This window comes from Ruditapes philippinarum, unplaced genomic scaffold, assembly GCF_026571515.1.
Source record: "Ruditapes philippinarum isolate M1 unplaced genomic scaffold, ASM2657151v2 ctg202_1_1_1_1, whole genome shotgun sequence".
In the NCBI taxonomy this organism is placed as follows: Eukaryota; Metazoa; Mollusca; class Bivalvia; order Venerida; family Veneridae; genus Ruditapes; species Ruditapes philippinarum.
Genome location: NW_026857221.1, coordinates 274,352 through 294,507, shown reverse-complemented (window position 1 = coordinate 294,507; position 20,156 = coordinate 274,352). Strand labels below are relative to the sequence as shown.

The 20,156-nt window shown below is 33.1% G+C and overlaps 1 protein-coding gene across 7 annotated transcripts in view; it reads right to left on the bottom strand.

Moving 5' to 3' along the window:
• Positions 1-20,156, bottom strand: part of LOC132749103 (homeobox protein cut-like 1) — a 121,406-nt gene that overhangs the window by 69,812 nt on the left and 31,438 nt on the right. For all 7 annotated transcript variants that reach the window (XR_009628371.1, XR_009628372.1, XM_060738785.1 and 4 more), the window contains exon 2: positions 15,741-15,851. Coding sequence is in view for 5 of the 7 variants with exons in the window: in XM_060738785.1 (XP_060594768.1) it covers positions 15,741-15,851 (111 nt within the window). In the remaining 2 variants the exon portion in view is untranslated. The remainder of the gene's footprint in view (positions 1-15,740; positions 15,852-20,156) is intronic.

Here is a 20,156-nt window from a genome sequence, read left to right as displayed (position 1 = left end):
AGGGCAACAACTTTGGCATAATAATAATTTTGCTGTAATTGGAAAATAAGTCCTGAACTTGCAAAAGATGCAAGTTTGGTAATTTATTCTTTTTTTTTTAAGGAGAGTGAACAGAATAATAATCAAAGTTGATCTCGAGAAGAATTAATTGTGGTCATCTGTAACAGTGACTGTATAGAATTATACCTAAGATTTAACATTTCTACCTAAACTCACATCATAACTTTAAAATAGCAAAGAAATATTTCAATGAATATCTCAAAAGATTATTTCATAAATGAGGCGAAAAAGAGCAACCTAATTACAGTACCATGTCAGAAAAGAAATTAAATCATTCATGTAATATCTTATTTTTTCTATATACCACCATAATTTATCTACTTTATTTTTTCCGACATCAGATAAGAAAAAAAATCCAGTATCAATCTGAAGTCTGTAAAAAGACACTTCATTTTTTATGTGATTAAACGAGGCAAAATCTATATACAATTTTCTGTGATTTATGTATATTTGGATTCAATGAGGAGGATGGGGAAATATTCAATTTGATAAAAATTTTGACTATGATCTATTCAACCTCATCTTTAATGACAGTACACTATTAATGATACCTGGAGAATCAGATCACCTCCCATGATAAAAACATGGGCATCGGTAACAAAAGCGGAGAAAGAAATAAACTATCTATTGAATATTTATCAGCCTTCATCATCAGCGTAGCACAGGAAATATCAAATATCTTCTATACATAATGATTTCTTCTCGATATTAACATAAACATAATTTATATTCACAAATATATTGATAGTAATCAATGGTATGGCCACAAAATGATGGATTTTTGAAAAAGTTGATCTTCGACTTATATTTCATTTAAAAGATACCAAGCAATGCAAGGGTCTTGATTTTCTTCACGATTCACATGATTGAAAATGGATAAAACCTAGAGAAATTTAGCAGTCTTAACTGTATTTATTGAGTATTTATCTAGTATTTTATTTGAAACCTTTGATAAAATACAGAGTGATACAGTATCAAATAGGTTAATAGAAGATAGCAGCCACCTGCTGTCAGTTATAGAAATGTTTATAACTTACTTCAATTTTAATTAAATCAGAAACTGTGGGTCTTAAGAACTGTGGTATTAGGAAAATATAACTATGATCTAAGTCTAGGGAGTCAATCACTTCTGATAATTGAGATCAGTAAACTGGCTCGGAACTTGATCATTTGATAGACTGTGGTAAATTTTCAAATAAAATACTGAAAATTGAATCACAACATAAGATTACATAGATAAAGTCTCGTCAATTAAAACATGAATCTGAAAGCAGTTCTAGGGTATTTTCACTTAACAGTCAGTTCTCTGAAATATCACCACTCATAGACACATTGACATGATGTCCCTGCATCATATCATGTTATTCTAATAACCCAATGAACCTAGACTAATATTTTATCTAAAAATTTCAAGACTTTTTTTACTGGTAATTTGAATGTTTGGTTTCAAATGTTTTATTTCATGTTGAATGATGGTTTCAATGTTTCGTTTTGGTTTTTAAGTCACAAAGACACTGTATTCAAGGACAAATGGGACTTTCCAGTGATTATATAGTGGAGGAAGATCATGGACATTATTTCAGGCATCAGCAGGCACCTGTATTGAACAACCAACAAGTTCCCTTAGCTACCAGTATAAGAGTCCTAACAAATCCCTGTGGGAATCAGACCCCACAGTATTATAATGAGGGACAACTGATTTCAAGACCACTACCTATTAAACACTTAACCATGGAGGCCTCTTGCTGATAATAAGAAATAAGTTGAACATTAAATTTATAAGAATAAATATGACCACATCTTTTTGTTTAAATAAAATAATATCTCTTTCAGGATAATTAAAGCATTGAATGCTATATCTCTATATCATAAAACAATGACTGAGCTATATAAAATTTCCTAACAACAATATAAGATTTATTCATCAACAAAGATGGGCTTTTTATATGAACATAGATATTTGTTCTTTAACTTTGTAGGGATTATTTTTTATATATAAATTTATAACATTGGTTATAGATGTAGAAGTAAATAAGTGTTGACAGTTCAAATTTACTCTATCTCTAACATTGAGAGACCTTATCACTCCTGCAGCCAATGTTCATAAGTTCATTGAACTACTTTTTTTTCTTTGCAACAATTTTCTTTTCACAAGAGGCTCTTAAAGTAATTGACAAATGGTCATTAATTAACTGTCTTGCGAAATAAAAATCACTGTATTGTTCTGGTAAATTAAGTGTTACACATCAGCGGGCTGATAAACACGAAACATGGTATCGTACAGAATTTTGATGCTACAATGCCAAAATATTTACAGTTTTTATCAAAATATATCACTAAAATCAATGAAGGAAAACGTTGATCATAAAAAAGCCACTATTAGGTAGAACGGTGCAGACCATGATCAGATAGCATGGATATGATGGGTGATCTTGGTCAGCACTGGTAACATGTGTAGATTTAGTCAGCACCAGCGGGCTAAGGGATTACGATTTATTACTCGATACATTTACCTTTCAATTCATTGTAGTTTAATTATGTATCACAATTACACAGGGACTTTATCTCATAATCTTACATGCGTTTCAAGATTATTAAAGACTAATATTTATAATAATTACACAAACTGACTTTTTTGTTTCATTTCAGATTTTGTTCATTTAATAAAATGCAAAATTAATAAAGGTGTCATCAATACATTTACGTTAAAACTTTTAAAATCGGCCAAAACAAAAAAACCATTCATAGATATAATGTTTCATATATTATCTTTGCCTTACATAAAATCAATCATTAAAATAATTGTGTAATTTCTAAAAAATTATCAAATTTAAAAACTCAAAAAAGGAAATCACAGTAACAAATTATATTCAACTGAAATTGTATTTTCATTATAACGTGTTTATTATGTGTTAAAATATTCGTCCGGAATGAACTGCTCATTACAAGTTCTTCTTTTTCTCGTCCTAATCACCATTTATATATCAACAACCTTAGCAATAATCACGAACAAAGAAAAAGAAAGAAGCAAAATAGATTCTTCTAATTTCTTTCCTCATAATTTGTTTGACGTGTAATGATTGTTTCTTATTTATCTATACCCGAGTTTGACAGGTTCGTAACTGCCAAAATTCTCCGGCTGTGTTTTACGTTTGGCAATGAATGATCACCTAATATTGCCTGATTTTGTTCAAGTTGCGATCACATTTACATGGGAACGCGATCCCAATGTCACTTTCAAGAGATATGATCGACTGATAAGCGTTTCCCATAATAATGCCGGCAGTAAATATAATACACTTCACCGATTGGTTGATTGGTGTAGCAGACTTAGAAATAATTACCGACGCTGAATACTGATGGGTACCAATAAACGATATGTTTTCAATTATCAAAATGGTTTTGTAGTGATATTTGTGAAGAGTTTATAGGAATAAACGAGAATAATCAGAAATCTTAGATCAACAAATGAAGAGATTAAATTATTCACGACACCAACATTACTACTTCCATGAATATTAAAAAAGTTCTTTATTTAAGCAGTTTCAAAATTGATATACAAAATATATCAGTCCTATTTTTTATTTAAGACTTTTAATTAATTTACTTTCTGTTTAAACAAAAGAATAATTAAACCTTAAAATTTAAGTAAGCCCGCTGAACAGAGATCTACATTCACAGTTATAGCTTTACATGAATGACCTTTAATTTTCAGGGAAATTTTCAGAAAACCATGCATTACAAAACGACCATTGTCAGATCATTAGAGTGTGGTAATAATCAAAATTAATCAAAACCAATCCCATCACATTTACCCTACTTAACATTGAGCTAGTGATTAGTTAATCTATTGTTAGTCTTTTGCTGCGACTTAAATACTTCCCATGATGCAACCAGTACAGACCAAGATAGGCAGACACATCTCTGAAGCAGTTCGATCTTGGTCTGCACTGTGGCTGCGTTCAGTCAGTACTTATTTTGAAATTCCTCTGATCAATATACCTACTATCAGCATTCATAGAGTTTAATTTCATACAATTAACTGTAAGTTTAAATAAAATTGTTGACCGAACATGCATAAATATCAATAAATAAATTATACCATTGATAAATCATCGTACATCGAATGATTATCACTTTATTAATTACCAATTAACAAATTAATTGCTTAAACTTAATAACTTCAAATGACAATGTTAAAGCATCTAATTAATGTTTGCTTTCCAATTAAAAACTTAAAACTAATACATCAATATACAAATATGTAATTAAATTAAGTACTGGACATTATGCACATATAGTAAAAAGCAGTTCAATGTAGTACAAACAGTTTCATGGAAATGAAATGCTTTTTTTTATTGCGACTTGAAATGAAAACCCCGGCACATCATACGGCATTAAATGTCTCGAAAGTGTCAGGTTCAATTTTCAGTAATCAATGCCAGGCTTGCAGAAAAAACCTGTAACTTCTGTAGCCACACCAATTTCTCTAAAAAAATCCCTCAAAACAAACAACTCCACTCTCCCAATGCTTAGTTGTTTTTCCTGAAAGATAAACATGTGCAATACCACTGATAATTGAAATATATAAAAGATTGAAAGATGAATTTGATCAAAATTGTGCAATCTGCGACATAGAACAATGCTCTATTTGTTCTAATGCACTTGTAATCAAATGTTCCATGATTTAGACAAGAATATTGCCTAAGTGACGGAGTACAGTTGCTCTACATCTTAAAAGATCTTCAACTATGTGGTACTTGAACGTTCAATTACAGTTTAGAAAAATATCATTTTTATTACTACATATAATTTAGAAAAAGTAGTATTTTTATATAGCATCAATATTTATACGAGGGGTGATCCAAAAATTCGTGGACACGCTGCATTAAACAAAAAGTAATAAAGCAAATCACATGAAATTCTAGTATCTTATTAAGTGAGCATATGTCGACAAATTCTTAAAATATTGTAAAGATTGTACAAGAATTAACGATTCTGCACCAGTTTATATACATAGACATGACAAAACGCAGCGCAGCTCACGACGTCACAAACGACGTTATGCTATCATAGAAAGTAATCTATGTTACCGTTTTGCCTTATAACTTTTCAAAGTATTCCCGCACACATTTTTCATGGCGGCAGACCCAGTCTCTAAATGTACTCGCATACCATTCCTGGCTGAATGATGACAGTATGCATTGGGTGGCTTCTCTCAACTCGTCCAGATTGTCAAAATGTTTCCCTCTCAACTCTCAACTCTTTCTTTAACATGGGAAACAAGGCGTGGTCACACGGGGAAAGATCAGTTGAATATGGTGAATGACTGAGTACTTCTGCTCCAAGCTGAGAACTAGAGAACGACACACTGACGGTTTATTTGTCACACTTTCGATCATTGTTTTTGTCTCGCCAGGCGTCTTTCCAAGATTTACACAGAACTGTATAACTGTCCGAAGTTTTGCTGGATCCGTGACGTCCATTTTTGATAAAGCTGTTTTTAGCACATGTTCTTTAAAGCACGAGCGTAAAATAACAGCAACTTCAAAATGTCTTCTAATACTGACAGAATGACACATACAATCATACACATCAAAACAACGTTATTATAAAGTTTCCCGCAATTTTTTTTCTGTGTTTGCACAGGTTTTACATATGTTTAAATGAGATGAAAACGTTTACATCACAGAGAAAAAGTAAGCTGCGCCGCGATTTTGATACTTAATGTTTTTATGTTGTCATATATAAATAAAAAATGCAATTGGTGTTTAAAAATTTGGTCAATTTATTAAAAAAGCATTGATTAATAATATCCAAAGAGTTCACCTCGGTAGGACGTCACGTTATGGAGATACACACATTGTCCACGAATTTTTGGATCGCCCCTCGTATATTTCAGCAAATAAAAAATAATTGTTACGGCCTCAAAGTTTGTAATGCACCATTTGGTAAAATAAACCATGGCTATTTTGGCGCCAAAGCAAAACCAATGCAATGACATGGCTTTGCCAAGAAAGAGACAGGAAGTTAAACTATGACTCTTTACTGCTATATATACCCATCATTGGCCTAGCTGTTGAAGGTGAAGGTTACAACTGACTAGAATATATGCAAGGGATGATGCTGTTACCATCAATGCATAATTCTGTTTTTCAGTCTGAGGAAAACCTTTGTGAACTATATTCCATGCATTATTTCAGGCACAAGCAGGTCATCTGAACAGAATAAATATGCTTCCATCAGCTAAATTGATAGGTTTGTCCAACAACTAGCCAGAGGATCCTCTAAATAAGAGCGTTCAAAATATATACTGGCAGAAATGCTGGGCAACCGATATGGAACCATCTAAATCAGAAGTAAATTTATTTTTTAGGTTCCATCATACGAGCCTAATAACTGATTCCTGAGACTACATCAATATCTTTATATAACATACATAAAATCATAAAATCATAGGAGTAATAACAGGATATGATAGCTATACTCTATGGTATGATTGATTATTTGCAGTGGCAGCATATGTTGTATATATCCATTCCTAAACTCAATAAATCAGATTTGCCCATTGGAAACAACAGCTGTGGCCATCAGTTTAAAATCAATCTATATATACATGTAATCTATTATATCTATACAAAACATGTCAATTCAAGGGAGGTAAGCAGGTCAGAAATGTAAAATATGCTCTTTTTCTTCCCCCCATACAATTTTCCTGTTTGCTTCGTAATTTCCACAGTCTTCTGTTTCCTTTGTACATTTTTTTTTGCCATTATGATTAATGTTAATCAGTGAGAGAAGGAGAAATGAATCAATCAAGTGATTGATGACTGTTCACTGATAGAAATCAATCAATTTACTAAACTGATGGAAACAAAATCACCATAGATTTAAAGTTGTCCACTGGGTCATAACCTTAAGCAAGTATAGAATTATGATACAAAGAAAATACTGAAGTTTGTGACCTTTAACAGCAATAATGACTTGATATATCCTTTTACAGGAATTTGGGAGCAAATATAACCAGGTAAATACTAGTAAAGATGCAGGCCAGTCTGCACTTCGATTGACAGGACTCCTATGCACTTCGGTTGACATTACTACTGCACTTCAGTGTTTACGTTTTACAGGGCCGATAAGCTGTTTCCTACCAATAGGATATTCCAAATGAATTTTCCCTAAATGCCTTTGGCATCTACAGAACAGGACTACAGCATAGCTAGAGCAGATCTTCGCTATAGACAGGCCTCTGCATGTCCATGCATGAAATGATGAATTATTTTTCTAATGTGTGAATTAATCCATTTCGTTGTTGAATTTGATTTCAGTTTCCCTTTTCTGATTTATCGGCTTTTTCCTTAGAAAGACAGTGTTTGAAAATTGGAAAAAAAATCACTGACTTCGGTTGACAGGACTCTACTGCACTTTGATTGACAGGACTCTACTGCACTTCGGTTGACAGGACTCTACTGCACTTCGGTTGACAGGACTCTACTGCACTTTGGTTAACATGACTCCATACGACTGGATGCTTCATTTCTTCATAATAAAGAACAAGACCTGTCAGCAGGACTGTATACTAAGCTGGCATGACTATAATAAATCTCAGAGCTTAATAATAAAACAAGAGACTGGTTAATGTAGAATTTTCTAAGTTTGAAAACAGCCATAATTCTGTCAAAATCCATGTTTAAGTTATGGGCCTTGGAAATTGACCTCCTATTATGCTCTTTTTTAAATAAGTAAAAAGTTTTAACCAATTCCCTTAGTAGTTTGGAGATACAAAACTTGCACAGAAAACTTTAACCAAGGGATTGATACCAATGCAGGTCCTGGGCTTTTCTTTGGAACACGTCAGCTAAAACTTTATAATGTACAGGGAGACTAGTCTGTTTATGAATTAAGTTATTTATGATTATTCTTACTTTATATTACCAAAATGAACCTAAAGGAACTAATTCGAGCAAAACTATTTTATCATCATCTTCATCTTTGGAATAAACAGAAATTATTTTTTTCAGCCTATAAAGCATATAACATCAATCCTCTAAAACCATTAAAGCAGGAGAACTAATTCATGCCGGATAATCTGATTTAAACATACTCATGAATTGCTCCGCCCACCTACAGTCGTAAAAATCAGTAAAGTCTTTGTACTGTAGCTAGTTTCGATAATCAACAAAGTTCCAAACCTTTATCAAAGGTTCATATATTCCAAAGTATCTTCAGTTAATGGCTTTTATAATCACTGCCAATATTTGTCATAATTAATAACCCTATCACGGAGCCTCAGTCATTTTTTTGCTAATGTTTGGTTTTAATTAAGGTTTGATCAACTTCTGAGGGTTCGACCATAGCAAAGTGAGATGGTGAGAGAGGGGAAAAAGCTTAGGGGGTTAATATCCAATAAAGCTTTCTGTAAGTGTTTAATCATACACTATGTTTGCTTTTTTCATGCTTAAAGAAGTGTTTTTTATGATTAACTAAGTTAACTGCATAGTTTCTGTTTGAACAAAATTTTACGCTGATCAAAGAAATATTTTTTTGGTGTATCTATAAATAGGCCCTGTTGCTTTCAAGACCCTGTCTCTTTTATATTTTCAAGTTTTAGCCAGATTAAACTTCCTTGCATATTCATTTACCCAATATAATCTTAACTCAATAAATAAATCTTCTTTCTTTTATATACATAAACAAAATATATCAATTGATATGATCATCCAATGAGCTGAAAATTAACTTGTTCAAATTAAATTATTTGCTGGACCACATTCCAAAATAAAATCACATATGTCTGACATTATAATTTAATTAAATTTTGTTGCTTTTCAAGGTGGGAGGAGGATAAACTTGGGAGGAGATGGGGAAGATTTTGGAGGATAAACTGGGAGGAAATGGGGAGGATTTTGGAGGATAAACTGGGAGGAGATGGGGAGGATTTTGTAAAGTCACACAGAAAATGTCAAGTTTATTCAGTGACATTCCGGAAAAAGACTAATGTACCCCATTGACCATTATTTCTGGCATAAGCAGGCATCTCAGTAGAAGCACTGACCTACCATAAGTTAGCTGCTGCATGTAAGAATCCTAAGCCACAGACAGAATTCAACACACAAAAACAAAATACAAAGAATTACTGCCTGAAAACTCATATTTGTGGCTCCAATTTCATTCTACTGAAATACATTATTTCTCTGTTAATATTATTCATCAATATAAAAACCAACAAGACAACAAATTGATGAAAGTATGTGTTTCTTCTAGAAGTGTCGCATTGTAAAGTAACAAGATGGCTGTCACAGGGGTCCTATGTCACTGTATACCTAGGAAATAAAGCAGTGTTATAATATAATTCATACTTATAAACTCACTATATAATAGGACATTAGACAAGGTGGAAATAACACGGCTAATATGAAACAGGGGTGATAACTCACAATAAACAAGGACATATGACAAGGTGGAAGTAACTGGACAACTAAAACAGGAGCAATAACACCATTTAACATGATGGAAGTAACTAGACAACTAAAACAGGGGCAATAACTCCCTAGCTATATACTGGGCTATCACAAACAAGGTGGAAGTAACTGACAACTATAAAGAAATAACTCCTAATCTTCATAGTATTAACAGGTTTGGCATAGCTTATTAAACAATAAACTGCAAATAACATTACTTTGACGAACATCTTACGCTAAATAAGAAATATCTTTTACACTTATTTATCAAATAGTTAACAGGTATTAGAGCAATGTCACGCTTCATATTAACACAATACAACTGCACAGTGGGTCAAGTAATATAAATAATGGGACAAGGTGACAATTCAACAATGAAGATTACATAATAAAGCTGTTACAAATCTCTCCCCCCCTGTTTTACCCTCCAAGATTCAAAAGCTGTTAATGATCACGCAGGGCCATCAAAACTTATAGATGATTATAAGTCTGTAACCATAGGTAATGTAGCACTTGAAAGTACGAGGGAAAAAAAAACCTAAAACAATCTAAAACACAAGTGTCTCGCTACACCACAGAGAAGCAGGCTGATTCTACTGCTGTCAACAATAAATGTTGAACAAATTACAATAAATGAAAGCAGTTTTTAAGAACTATGAAGGAATGCAAGCATTATTCAATCATATCTATGATTAACACTAACTGTGAAGAATTCAGTTGATTGTTATTTTAACTGGCAGATAAATTGGTTGCACAAAACAGCAAAACAGATTATAGTAGGACAAATGTGTAAATATTTACAATATTTTGTTGAAAATTACTTTCTACCCTTTCGAAAACAAACGGTTGTCCAAATACAAACCATTCATTAAAATTCATCATGGCAGTGTTAATATCAGATCAAGGGCTATTTCAACAAATTTATAAAAGAATTTCATGTAAATTCCTAATAAAATTGAATTCCATTTTAACCTGCTGAGTGTATGTTGAATCTTTATGCTGATAGTTACTTCATAGGACTTAAATGCCTTGGGTTCCAAAAAACTAGGTAAGAGCATGGGCTTTGACTGCATTGACCTGTCAATGGCTGTCTTCTGTGCAGTTGACAATGATCTGTTAATGGCTGTCCCTCTAAGTTGGCATAGACCTATCAATAGCTACTCTTGTGCAGTTGGCAAACCCTGACAATGACTGTCTCCTGTACAGTTGACAAAGATCTGTCAATGGCTGTCTCCTGCGCAGTTGGCAAAGACTTGTCAAATGCTTTTCACTGACCAGTTGGCAATGACCTGTCAATGGCCATCCCCTGCGCAGTTGGCAAAGACCTGTCAATGGCAGTCTCCTGCGCAGTTGGCAATGACCTTAGTCAATGGCTGTGTCCTGAGCAATTGGCAAAGACCTGTCAAATGCAGTTGACAATGATCTGTTAATGACTGTGTCCCTCTAAGTTGGCATAAACCTATCAATGGCTGATGATTGTACAGTTGGCAAAGACCTGTCAATGGCTGTCTCTTGCACAGTTGGCAAAGACCTGTCAATGGCTGACTCTTATGCAGTTAGCAAAGACCTGTCAATGGCTGTCTCTTGCACAGTTGGCAAAGACCTGTCAATGGCTGACTCTTATGCAGTTAGCAAAGACCTGTCAATGGCTGTCTCTTGCACAGTTGGCAAAGATCTGTCAATGGCTGACTCTTATGCAGTTAGCAAAGACCTGACAATGGCTATCTCTTGCGCAGTTGGCAAAGACCTGACAATGGCTGTCACTTGTGCAGTTGGCAAAGATCTGTCAATGGCTGAATCTTATGCAGTTAGCAAAGACCTGACAATGGCTATCTCTTGCGCAGTTGGCAAAGACCTGACAATGGCTGTCACTTGTGCAGTTGGCAAAGATCTGTCAATGGCTGAATCTTATGCAGTTAGCAAAGACCTGACAATGGCTATCTCTTGCGCAGTTGGCAAAGACCTGACAATGGCTGTCACTTGTGCAGTTGGCCATGACCTGTCAATGACTGTCTCACAGCTTAGGCTCAAACATAAAGCCTACAAGTTATATTATAAAGCTATATTAATAATTTATGTGCAAGAACATTTTAAATCTAAATTTCTCAAAGAATGAAAAAAACATTATAACTGAGCTAAAGTAAGCTTATCCCAGTACATGCCTTGGTTGTATAAAATTTAAATGAATTAACAGAACTTCTTGATTAAATAAAAAAAAATTCCCCCTGAAACATATTATTTTAGAGGTTAAATAAAGGATTAATACAAAACACTTCTTAATAGATTATCATAATTATACACATAGATTTCCACTATAACACAATCAACTTATGGTGCTCTGTTAACATTGATAATCTTCGTTCATCTTATTATACCTCATTATTATATTGTAGAAGGGCCTCTTATAAAAAGCCTTACAGAATTAAGCATTCAAAGCAAAGTCCATAAATCATTTCTTACGTCTTTTTCCCCCTGTTAAACAAAGCAGGAAATATGTGGAACAACTCCACGCTAATCTATCCTAAAATCAAAAACACGCATAAAATCTCAAACGAATCAATTACCAGAAATATTTTTCAATACAAAATATACTTGTTGATAATTCAATGTTCCTATTACCTTGAGCAGATCCTATAATTTCAATTAGTGGCAAACGAGACTTGATTCTTGAGAAAACATGAAATGCCGTTGCCCCGCCTACTGATTTCAAAGCGATTTTTTACTGGCACAACACAACAGGGGTTTGATTTGAATGTACCTAGTCGAGTAAAGTGTCTTTGTTTAATGTCTGCAAAAATTAAATGGAGAGTTCTATGCTGATAAGCCAGGCTGGCTTGCATAGGATGTATAGATTTATTCAGACAAAAGATGGATTACTACATATTTTTTACTATGCACTTCACAGATATACTGTTTTTATCTCATTGTCCTTGAATGATAAGAAAGTTACTTATCCTTATTGAGGCTTAAGGAAAATCTATACATTGGAAATTCTTTGAATGTAACCTAGTAACTGTTGTAGTTTTTGCTTTCCTTCTTTGGTTGGCTTTACTGGAGAACCAGCAGGGTCCAAGGTTATAAAGAATTTTTCTAAGCTTAAACTCAGATCTCAAGTATTTGAATAGTTAGAAACCATCACAGGAAGTATACTGACCAATGAAAATACTGAGATTTGAAACAGAAGTCATAAAATAGTTTTATATACTGTTGTGGGAATTGCTTCTGGTCCCACTTTCTTGCAATATTTCAGGCATAAGAAGGTCCAGACTAGTATAACCAAACTTCTATAAGCTTGTGGGACAATATCCAGAACAGAGAATCTGAAATTTCAAACCTTGAGGTTTTTCAAACCCAGAGTGAATAGATGAACAAGTTGTTTAAAGTCAGAGTCCTGAACCACTTTGTCACAAAACTGCTGATGATTTGCATTCTAAATTTGGTACATTGATACATGTTTGATTGTGTTTTGATTGGGTTTTACATCACACCGACACATTATAGGTTATATGGCGACGTTCCAGCTTTACTGGTGGAGGAAGACCTCAGGTGCCCTTCCGTGCATTATTTCAGGCACGATTCGGCACCTGAGAAGAACCACAAACATTCCGTAAGCTGGCTGGATAGCTTCCTCACATGAAAGAATCCAAAGTCCCTATCAGGATTCGAACCCACAGCGGTTAGAGGCAAGTGGTTTGAAGTCTACGACCTTAACCACTCGGCCATTGACGCCCCGTTTAATTTTGTGACAAAGTGCTATAACAAGATAGAGAACAGATTTCCGGTAAAGTGTTTTCCATAAAAACAAACGAATGCATGCTTGTTTATCATGTACAAGACCGTCCTGTCATACTCCCACAATTCACTTTCAAATCTATCTAATTCACTTACCACATTATGTTTGAATGTTTTGTGCTTTGATTTATGTTGCACAAGTGATACATATTGATATCTTTCACAAAATTGACTAGGAAATGCCTAGAATGTACAGTTGTGCAACAACACTGTCAATTATCTATATCCTGTTGTCATTGTAAGTTTATTCACATACCTTCTAATGAAGGAAATTTACATCACTCTAATTGTTTGATTAACTGAATCTGTCATGCAAGTACTTCTAACAAATTCTGAATTCTGTCATGGGTTTTTTTTTTTGTGCAGCAGAAGCAACAACAACAACATGATTTTCTTGTTGAAAATCTTGATGAAATACTTAAAAGACTAAGAAATAATAAATGATAATAACAAAGGATATTGAACAGCACATTTGTTTAGTTCAAATATCTAAAGTCATGCAAAACGCATTGGGAATAAAGGGAGATAATTCTAAATGAAGTTTTAGCAGAGTTGTCTTTCTTGATGGATATTGGTAATATTTATGTTGTACTGTTGTTTTATTTTGTTGCTTTCTTTTTTTTTTCCAAATTACTAAGTAACTAAGTTATTTACCATATTCAAGGAAAAAAACATTGAAAATACAAAACATTACTTGATGCTCAGTGTTGCAACCCATTTTGAAAATTATTCAAGCATAGCTGAATCAGCCACTGCAGGGGCCCTACCCACATGAAAACCCTGATTAATGAACACCAAATAATAATATATATTCTACTAAAATAATTTTGATGCATTTTACATGATAAGTTTTTACTTAACTACTCAACTTTTTTAAACCAGACTAATTGTCATAATACATTGTCTAAATCAACCATTGAATCATTTGACTAAATTATGCCAGGAATGCACTGCATTTTTTTTTAAAGATTTTAAATGTTTTATTTGCTGACCAAGACTTTTCTTACTTGAAAATCACAATGACTTCATTATTTTCTACTCAATCACAACACAAGATCTTTCAATGGATTATATACAAACTCTAAACCCATATATAATGATATGCACATGTGGAAGGAAAATATGCACTTGAAATTATTACACTTTAGACGAGTGTTTCACGCATTAAAATCAAACATATATTGAATGTTAACACTGATGCTATGTTCCTTATACAAAGAAGTTAGAAATCTTATAATTATGATCAAGTGCTTGAAAAAGAAGTTTCCCCCTTCAAATTACCAGTAAAAATCTCGTTTGCAGGCGGAATTATGCCTAAACTGTACTATATAAGAGATGTTAATTCATTTAGCTTGTACTATAGAAATGTTTGTGTTCAAGCAAAGAGCAATTTATTTAGTAGAAAACTTCTGTGGGTGATCAAAAAAAAAAAGATTTTTTTTTTTTCATCACCATGCTGTTCTATTGCATTTTTTGTCCGCTTTTTGTTTTTGTTTTATTATACAGTTACAATAGTCTTGCACTGTGGTAATGATGTACAAAGATATGAGTTATCATATTGAACAAGTTTATATTGTTTCGTAAATATAAACATATCTTTCCAATGCACTTTAGTGAAATACACAAGTGGGAGATAACTCTAGAGTGTAAATTCATTCATCCGCGCAGTCTGATCAGGATCCATGCTGTTCGCAATCAGTTTCTCTACTTGTTATAGAGTTTGTAAGCGAACAGCATGGATCCTGATCAGACTGTGCGGATGCGCAGGCTGGTCTGGATCCATGCTGCTCGCAAACCCATTATGTTGGTTTTGTCTTGACGTGGCTTATTTATCAATCAATAAACCCTATCAACACAGTATAGGTCATATGGTGCCAAAACAGGAAAGATGATTTTGGCTAATCTAGGGTGTTACAAACTTCAAGGTCAAAACCACCTCACCTGCTGAAGTAAAGAGATGCATAAACTACAGTTATTGGAATCTATTTAGTCAACTTATACAATTATGCAGGGACAGACGGTGGCTGCAATTCTTACCGTAAGCCTTAACCATTAAAGGCAACCCCTTTGCCACAAGGGGACACAATCATATTCAAAAATTGTCCCATGATACCAGTCTTGACATTGTTTAAGTTTAGGATGTTTTTAAGTTATTTATCCCATGGTCACTCCCATTGCTAGTGCCAACAAAAACCTAGAATGTGCCATCAACTGCACTTCTGTGAAGTGTCAAACCATGCTGGCTCTCATTCTGTTAGTAACACAATTTTGATACTGAAATACCTTAAGACATAAAATGGACTGTTCCAAATTCAAAGCAGGCCAAGTCCATTATTTAGATTCAGTGGGATAAGGATGAAATATAGCATTATTCAAAGATGCTATGACAAAGTTTTTCAATATCTCTTTTTTTGCAATCTATCTTACCTCAGGTGTGTTCTTCTTAAATTCTCGGCTAAGTTCTACAAGTTTTTTTCTGGAAGCATCACTTTCGTCTTGTCTGTTGGCCAGTTCAGTGGCAGTCGAATCAAGTTCTTTCTGAAAGTAGAAAATACGAAATATTTAATGTTAAAGTAAACCTTTCCCTCGCTAAATTTATGCAATGCACTTGCCTAAAAGTTGCCTTGCTATGAAACTGCAACTGTCCCTTGTTCATTAAAGAGACTTTTTATTGTTCATTAAAGTGACTTAAATATGAAAATGATAAAACTAACATCCTCAAACTAAAGTGTGATGTGAAGGTTGAACAGGTAACACAGGCAAGTCACTTTATCACTGTATTCAAAAGTTTAACTTGCTAGAACCATTTGCCACTTGTAGGCCAACCTGCACATCCATGCAGTTTGACCAGGCTCTATACTGTTGGCTGACTACTTTTAAATTTTTATCTTAATCACTTATAGACATTTCCTTCAAAATAACTAGTCAAGTTCATTTAGGAGTTCAGTTTTTTATGGCTTAAAATGTAACTAAAATTCACCCTGGCAAAAGACAAATTAATGAATCAAATCATTATTTCCAACCTAATCAATATTCAGAAACTAAATTTGATATAATTTTAAAGTTTTAAATGTCTTAAGAATCCTCCCACAATCACTATATAGAAAATAGAATCTAATACATGATTTAATTCACTTTCAATCTTTCTATAGAAGCAAAACACATGCTCGGTAGAGACAGAACATAAGGTTATGCCTTTTTGAAAACTATAATTGGATTGAAATTTTAATTGAAACATTAGCAGACATAAAGTCTTACTAATAGTTACGTTTTACTGACATCTTTTTTCTGACATTTTCTAAGGGAGCAAAGAGACACACCTTCCTTAAAGCATTCAAATCTTCTATGAACGAAAGAAATTAAACCATTATGTGGAAATTCCATCGTTAATGCAGGAGCACATTATTCATTAAAAAAGCCACTTTCGCACCTGTGTGCATGTGGGGAAATCACTGACAATAGCTATTTTGATCCATTTTTAAAAATCGAGACTATAGGTATGTGACGGGAGGTTGAACAGTGTGAAATCAATCATTGTTACGAGGGTATTGGATTTTACAAAAGATTCATTACAATGGGACGATACTGAATACATGCTCATTAAATCAGGTCAACGGAAGATGCTGAAGTGTACGATATCGCAATAAATGCGTAGATCAACAAATTTTGCAATTTTATAGCGATGGTTTAGCATTTTTATTGAAACCCAATGATCTTTAAAATGACACTGGGATGTCTGCTGTATCACATATTCAAAAGAAACATCCAATATTTACCGAAAGAAATGAATTTCAATCTCAATCGGGTAGAATTTCAGAACATAAAATTTGCATTTTCCTTTACTTGATTTTTAATTGTAGAAATATAGAGCTTAAGACTTATACAACAATGGTTTTAACAGTCAAATAAAAAAGGAAGAATTTAAGTTCAATGGGGAAACATCTTATTTCTTGATTCAAGAGACTTAAGTTTCTGTTAAACACATCGTGCAGCAAGTTTTACGACTGATTAATGCCGTTTATCATTTTCCGCAACTATCACTTGGAACAAAAGTCCTTCCTACTTTTTAATTTTCGCACAGCTGCGACCATCGTGTTTACCGATACCTGCCACCATCTCGCATCAATATATCTATACACAAACAATCTATTCGTACCTTTGAATACATTATCTTTAAAAGGTCGAATTCCATTTTTCACCCCGAAATCTGATCGATCTTTTGATATGCATGGAAACGTTTTAAACCTTTATTATAAAATTTTGAAATCTATACGTGTAAATTAGAGTTTGGTTGAAGAACGATGCATCTACCTCCTTTTTCAATAATCAGTTACAGTACTTTGACCACTATTATAACCAAATACCTTGAATAGATCAGTTTTTATACCACAGACGATCACCATAGAAATTGGAAAATTTAAAAGGAAGTTTTAGTTGTCAATTAAATAACGACGCAATAAGTAGCCGACTAGGATCAATATTTAAATGAAGTTTTAATCCTTGTATCGTTAAGTAAAACTTCTGTAACTAGCCTAATTATAACTTTATAAATCACTGTTATTAGAAAAGGAAATTCTTATGATTAGTAACTGTTAATTTCTAAGAATTTTCAATTTTTTTCATTCCCTTTTTTTCATGCCAAAAAATTGTAATGACAACTATTATATAATGATAAAATGACAGCTACTGCATATACTGTTAAAATGACAACAGCTAGACATAATATGTTAACATAACAGCAACTAGACAATCATAATGAAATAATGACAGCAACTTCATATAATGATTAAATGACACAACTAGACTTCATATAATGATTAAATGACACAACGAGACAATCATAATACTAAAATGACAGCAACTTCATATAATGATAAAATGACAGCAAACAGACAATCATCATGCTAAAATGACAGCAACTAGACATACTGTTAAAACGACAGCAACTACGTTAAAACAATTACAACTGTATACACAGTGTTAAATAGACAGCAACTGCTATCTAATGATAAAATGACAGCTCGTAAGATATCCTCTTATCCTGACGCACAAAAGACAATTTTCATGGTCTTTTAAAAATCAAAAACTTACAAAACTGAGACATGATTAGAAGAACAGCATGATTATAATGACAGATTATGTTACCTTTACTGAATAATCAACTTGTCCAGCTTTAGAATTTGAAATTGCCTGTTGTTTTTTGTAATTAAAACTGAGCAGATCTGGTTCTATAGTTGTGCCAGAACTAATTACATTTCCGGCATTCGAAAAATTTAAATAAAATAACAGCTCTATGGATTCTATCAATGCAACCAGTGCAGACCAAGATCAGCCGGTACTCTGTCTGATCATCATGCTTTGTACTTGTTTGGCCTAAATAAATTTTCGTTAGATAATTTATTTAAGAAATATTAATTAAATAATGCTAATTTTTAATTTAATGCAAGCACTGACCATTTCTTAGCATAAAAAACAAATAAACAATTCAAGCATAAAAACAACAGCTCTGTGGACAGTAACAGTGTAACAGCATAACAAAACAGCTGATAAGTAAAATAGGGTAAAAAGACAGCACAACATGGAGAGCCCAAATTATGTCTCTCAGCATAAAATGTCTGGCATTTGAAGGGGAGAGGTGGCCTAGTGGTTAAGGTGTCTGCCTCTCAACCCAGAGATCATGGGTTCGAGCCCTACTCGGGTCACGACCATGTTTCTTCATATGACACCAGTACTGGTTGGTTCCAGGAAGCGGACTCGAAAGTGATTAATATAAGTTGCAAGAACTTGTTTCGCAATCGAGCTTAAATAAATATGTTTAAACCAAAATGTCTGGCAAAAGACAGGTGAAAGCATGAAAAACAGCAGGCCTTCTGCACAATAAACATATAATCAGTTAATAATAGATCAACAGTGTTACAGCATTGATTTGGACTGACTTAAAATAGTTACAGCATAAATCATATTCTCCTTCCAAAAATTCTTTAAAAAAATAATCGAAAAATATTTTCGTTGGAGAATAAATAATGTTTGTTCTCAAGAACGAGGCTATATTCATTCAGCAATAATATATTCTATTATATTGCCTACATATTACTTCATTTCATAATTATATTTTATTGCAAACCATCAACTTACATGTGCACTCAATTTTATTTTTCCAATAAATTTATTCCTACATATACAGCTGATGTTCTAATCAGTGTATCATGTACAAAATAAAACATTATGTCAGCATCAACATTACATGTATATTGTTTGTGTGTATCAAATTAATTAAACTTAAGATTGTATATTAAGTATATAGTTAGTTACCTTTTTTACTTTTTCCTTTCACAACAATGTATCAATAAAGTCCATGTGTCAATGACAATCAAGTACAAAATTTAAATCAAAATCATACTTTATAATCTTGAAAAAAACCCATATTAGTCAACAAAGTGTTATTAATTTGTGAATTTCTGATTAATCCAGAAAACTTTGAAAGTAGAACACTTTTTTTTTTATTTCTTGTTCAAAAATCAATATATTTTAATTGCACAGTATGATCGCTATGGTAACATTTTTCAATCGGTAACTATCTATGTAACAACGATCATTATCGAGAAATCTTATAAAATCTTTACAATACCTTTTCTTGTTCATTAAATCTCAAAGCAATCTATCCCTTGTCACCACGACAATCAAATAAACGCCACTCTGCGGGTGAAATTTTTGACAAAATACCAAAATCGATCAGACAGAAAATTATCAGTGAAAATCGTCAACCGTCCAATCGTGAATGACAATACATAGATTTATAAGGATGCATCCTCCTCTTGAAAGTTGAGAACGTCACCCGACAAG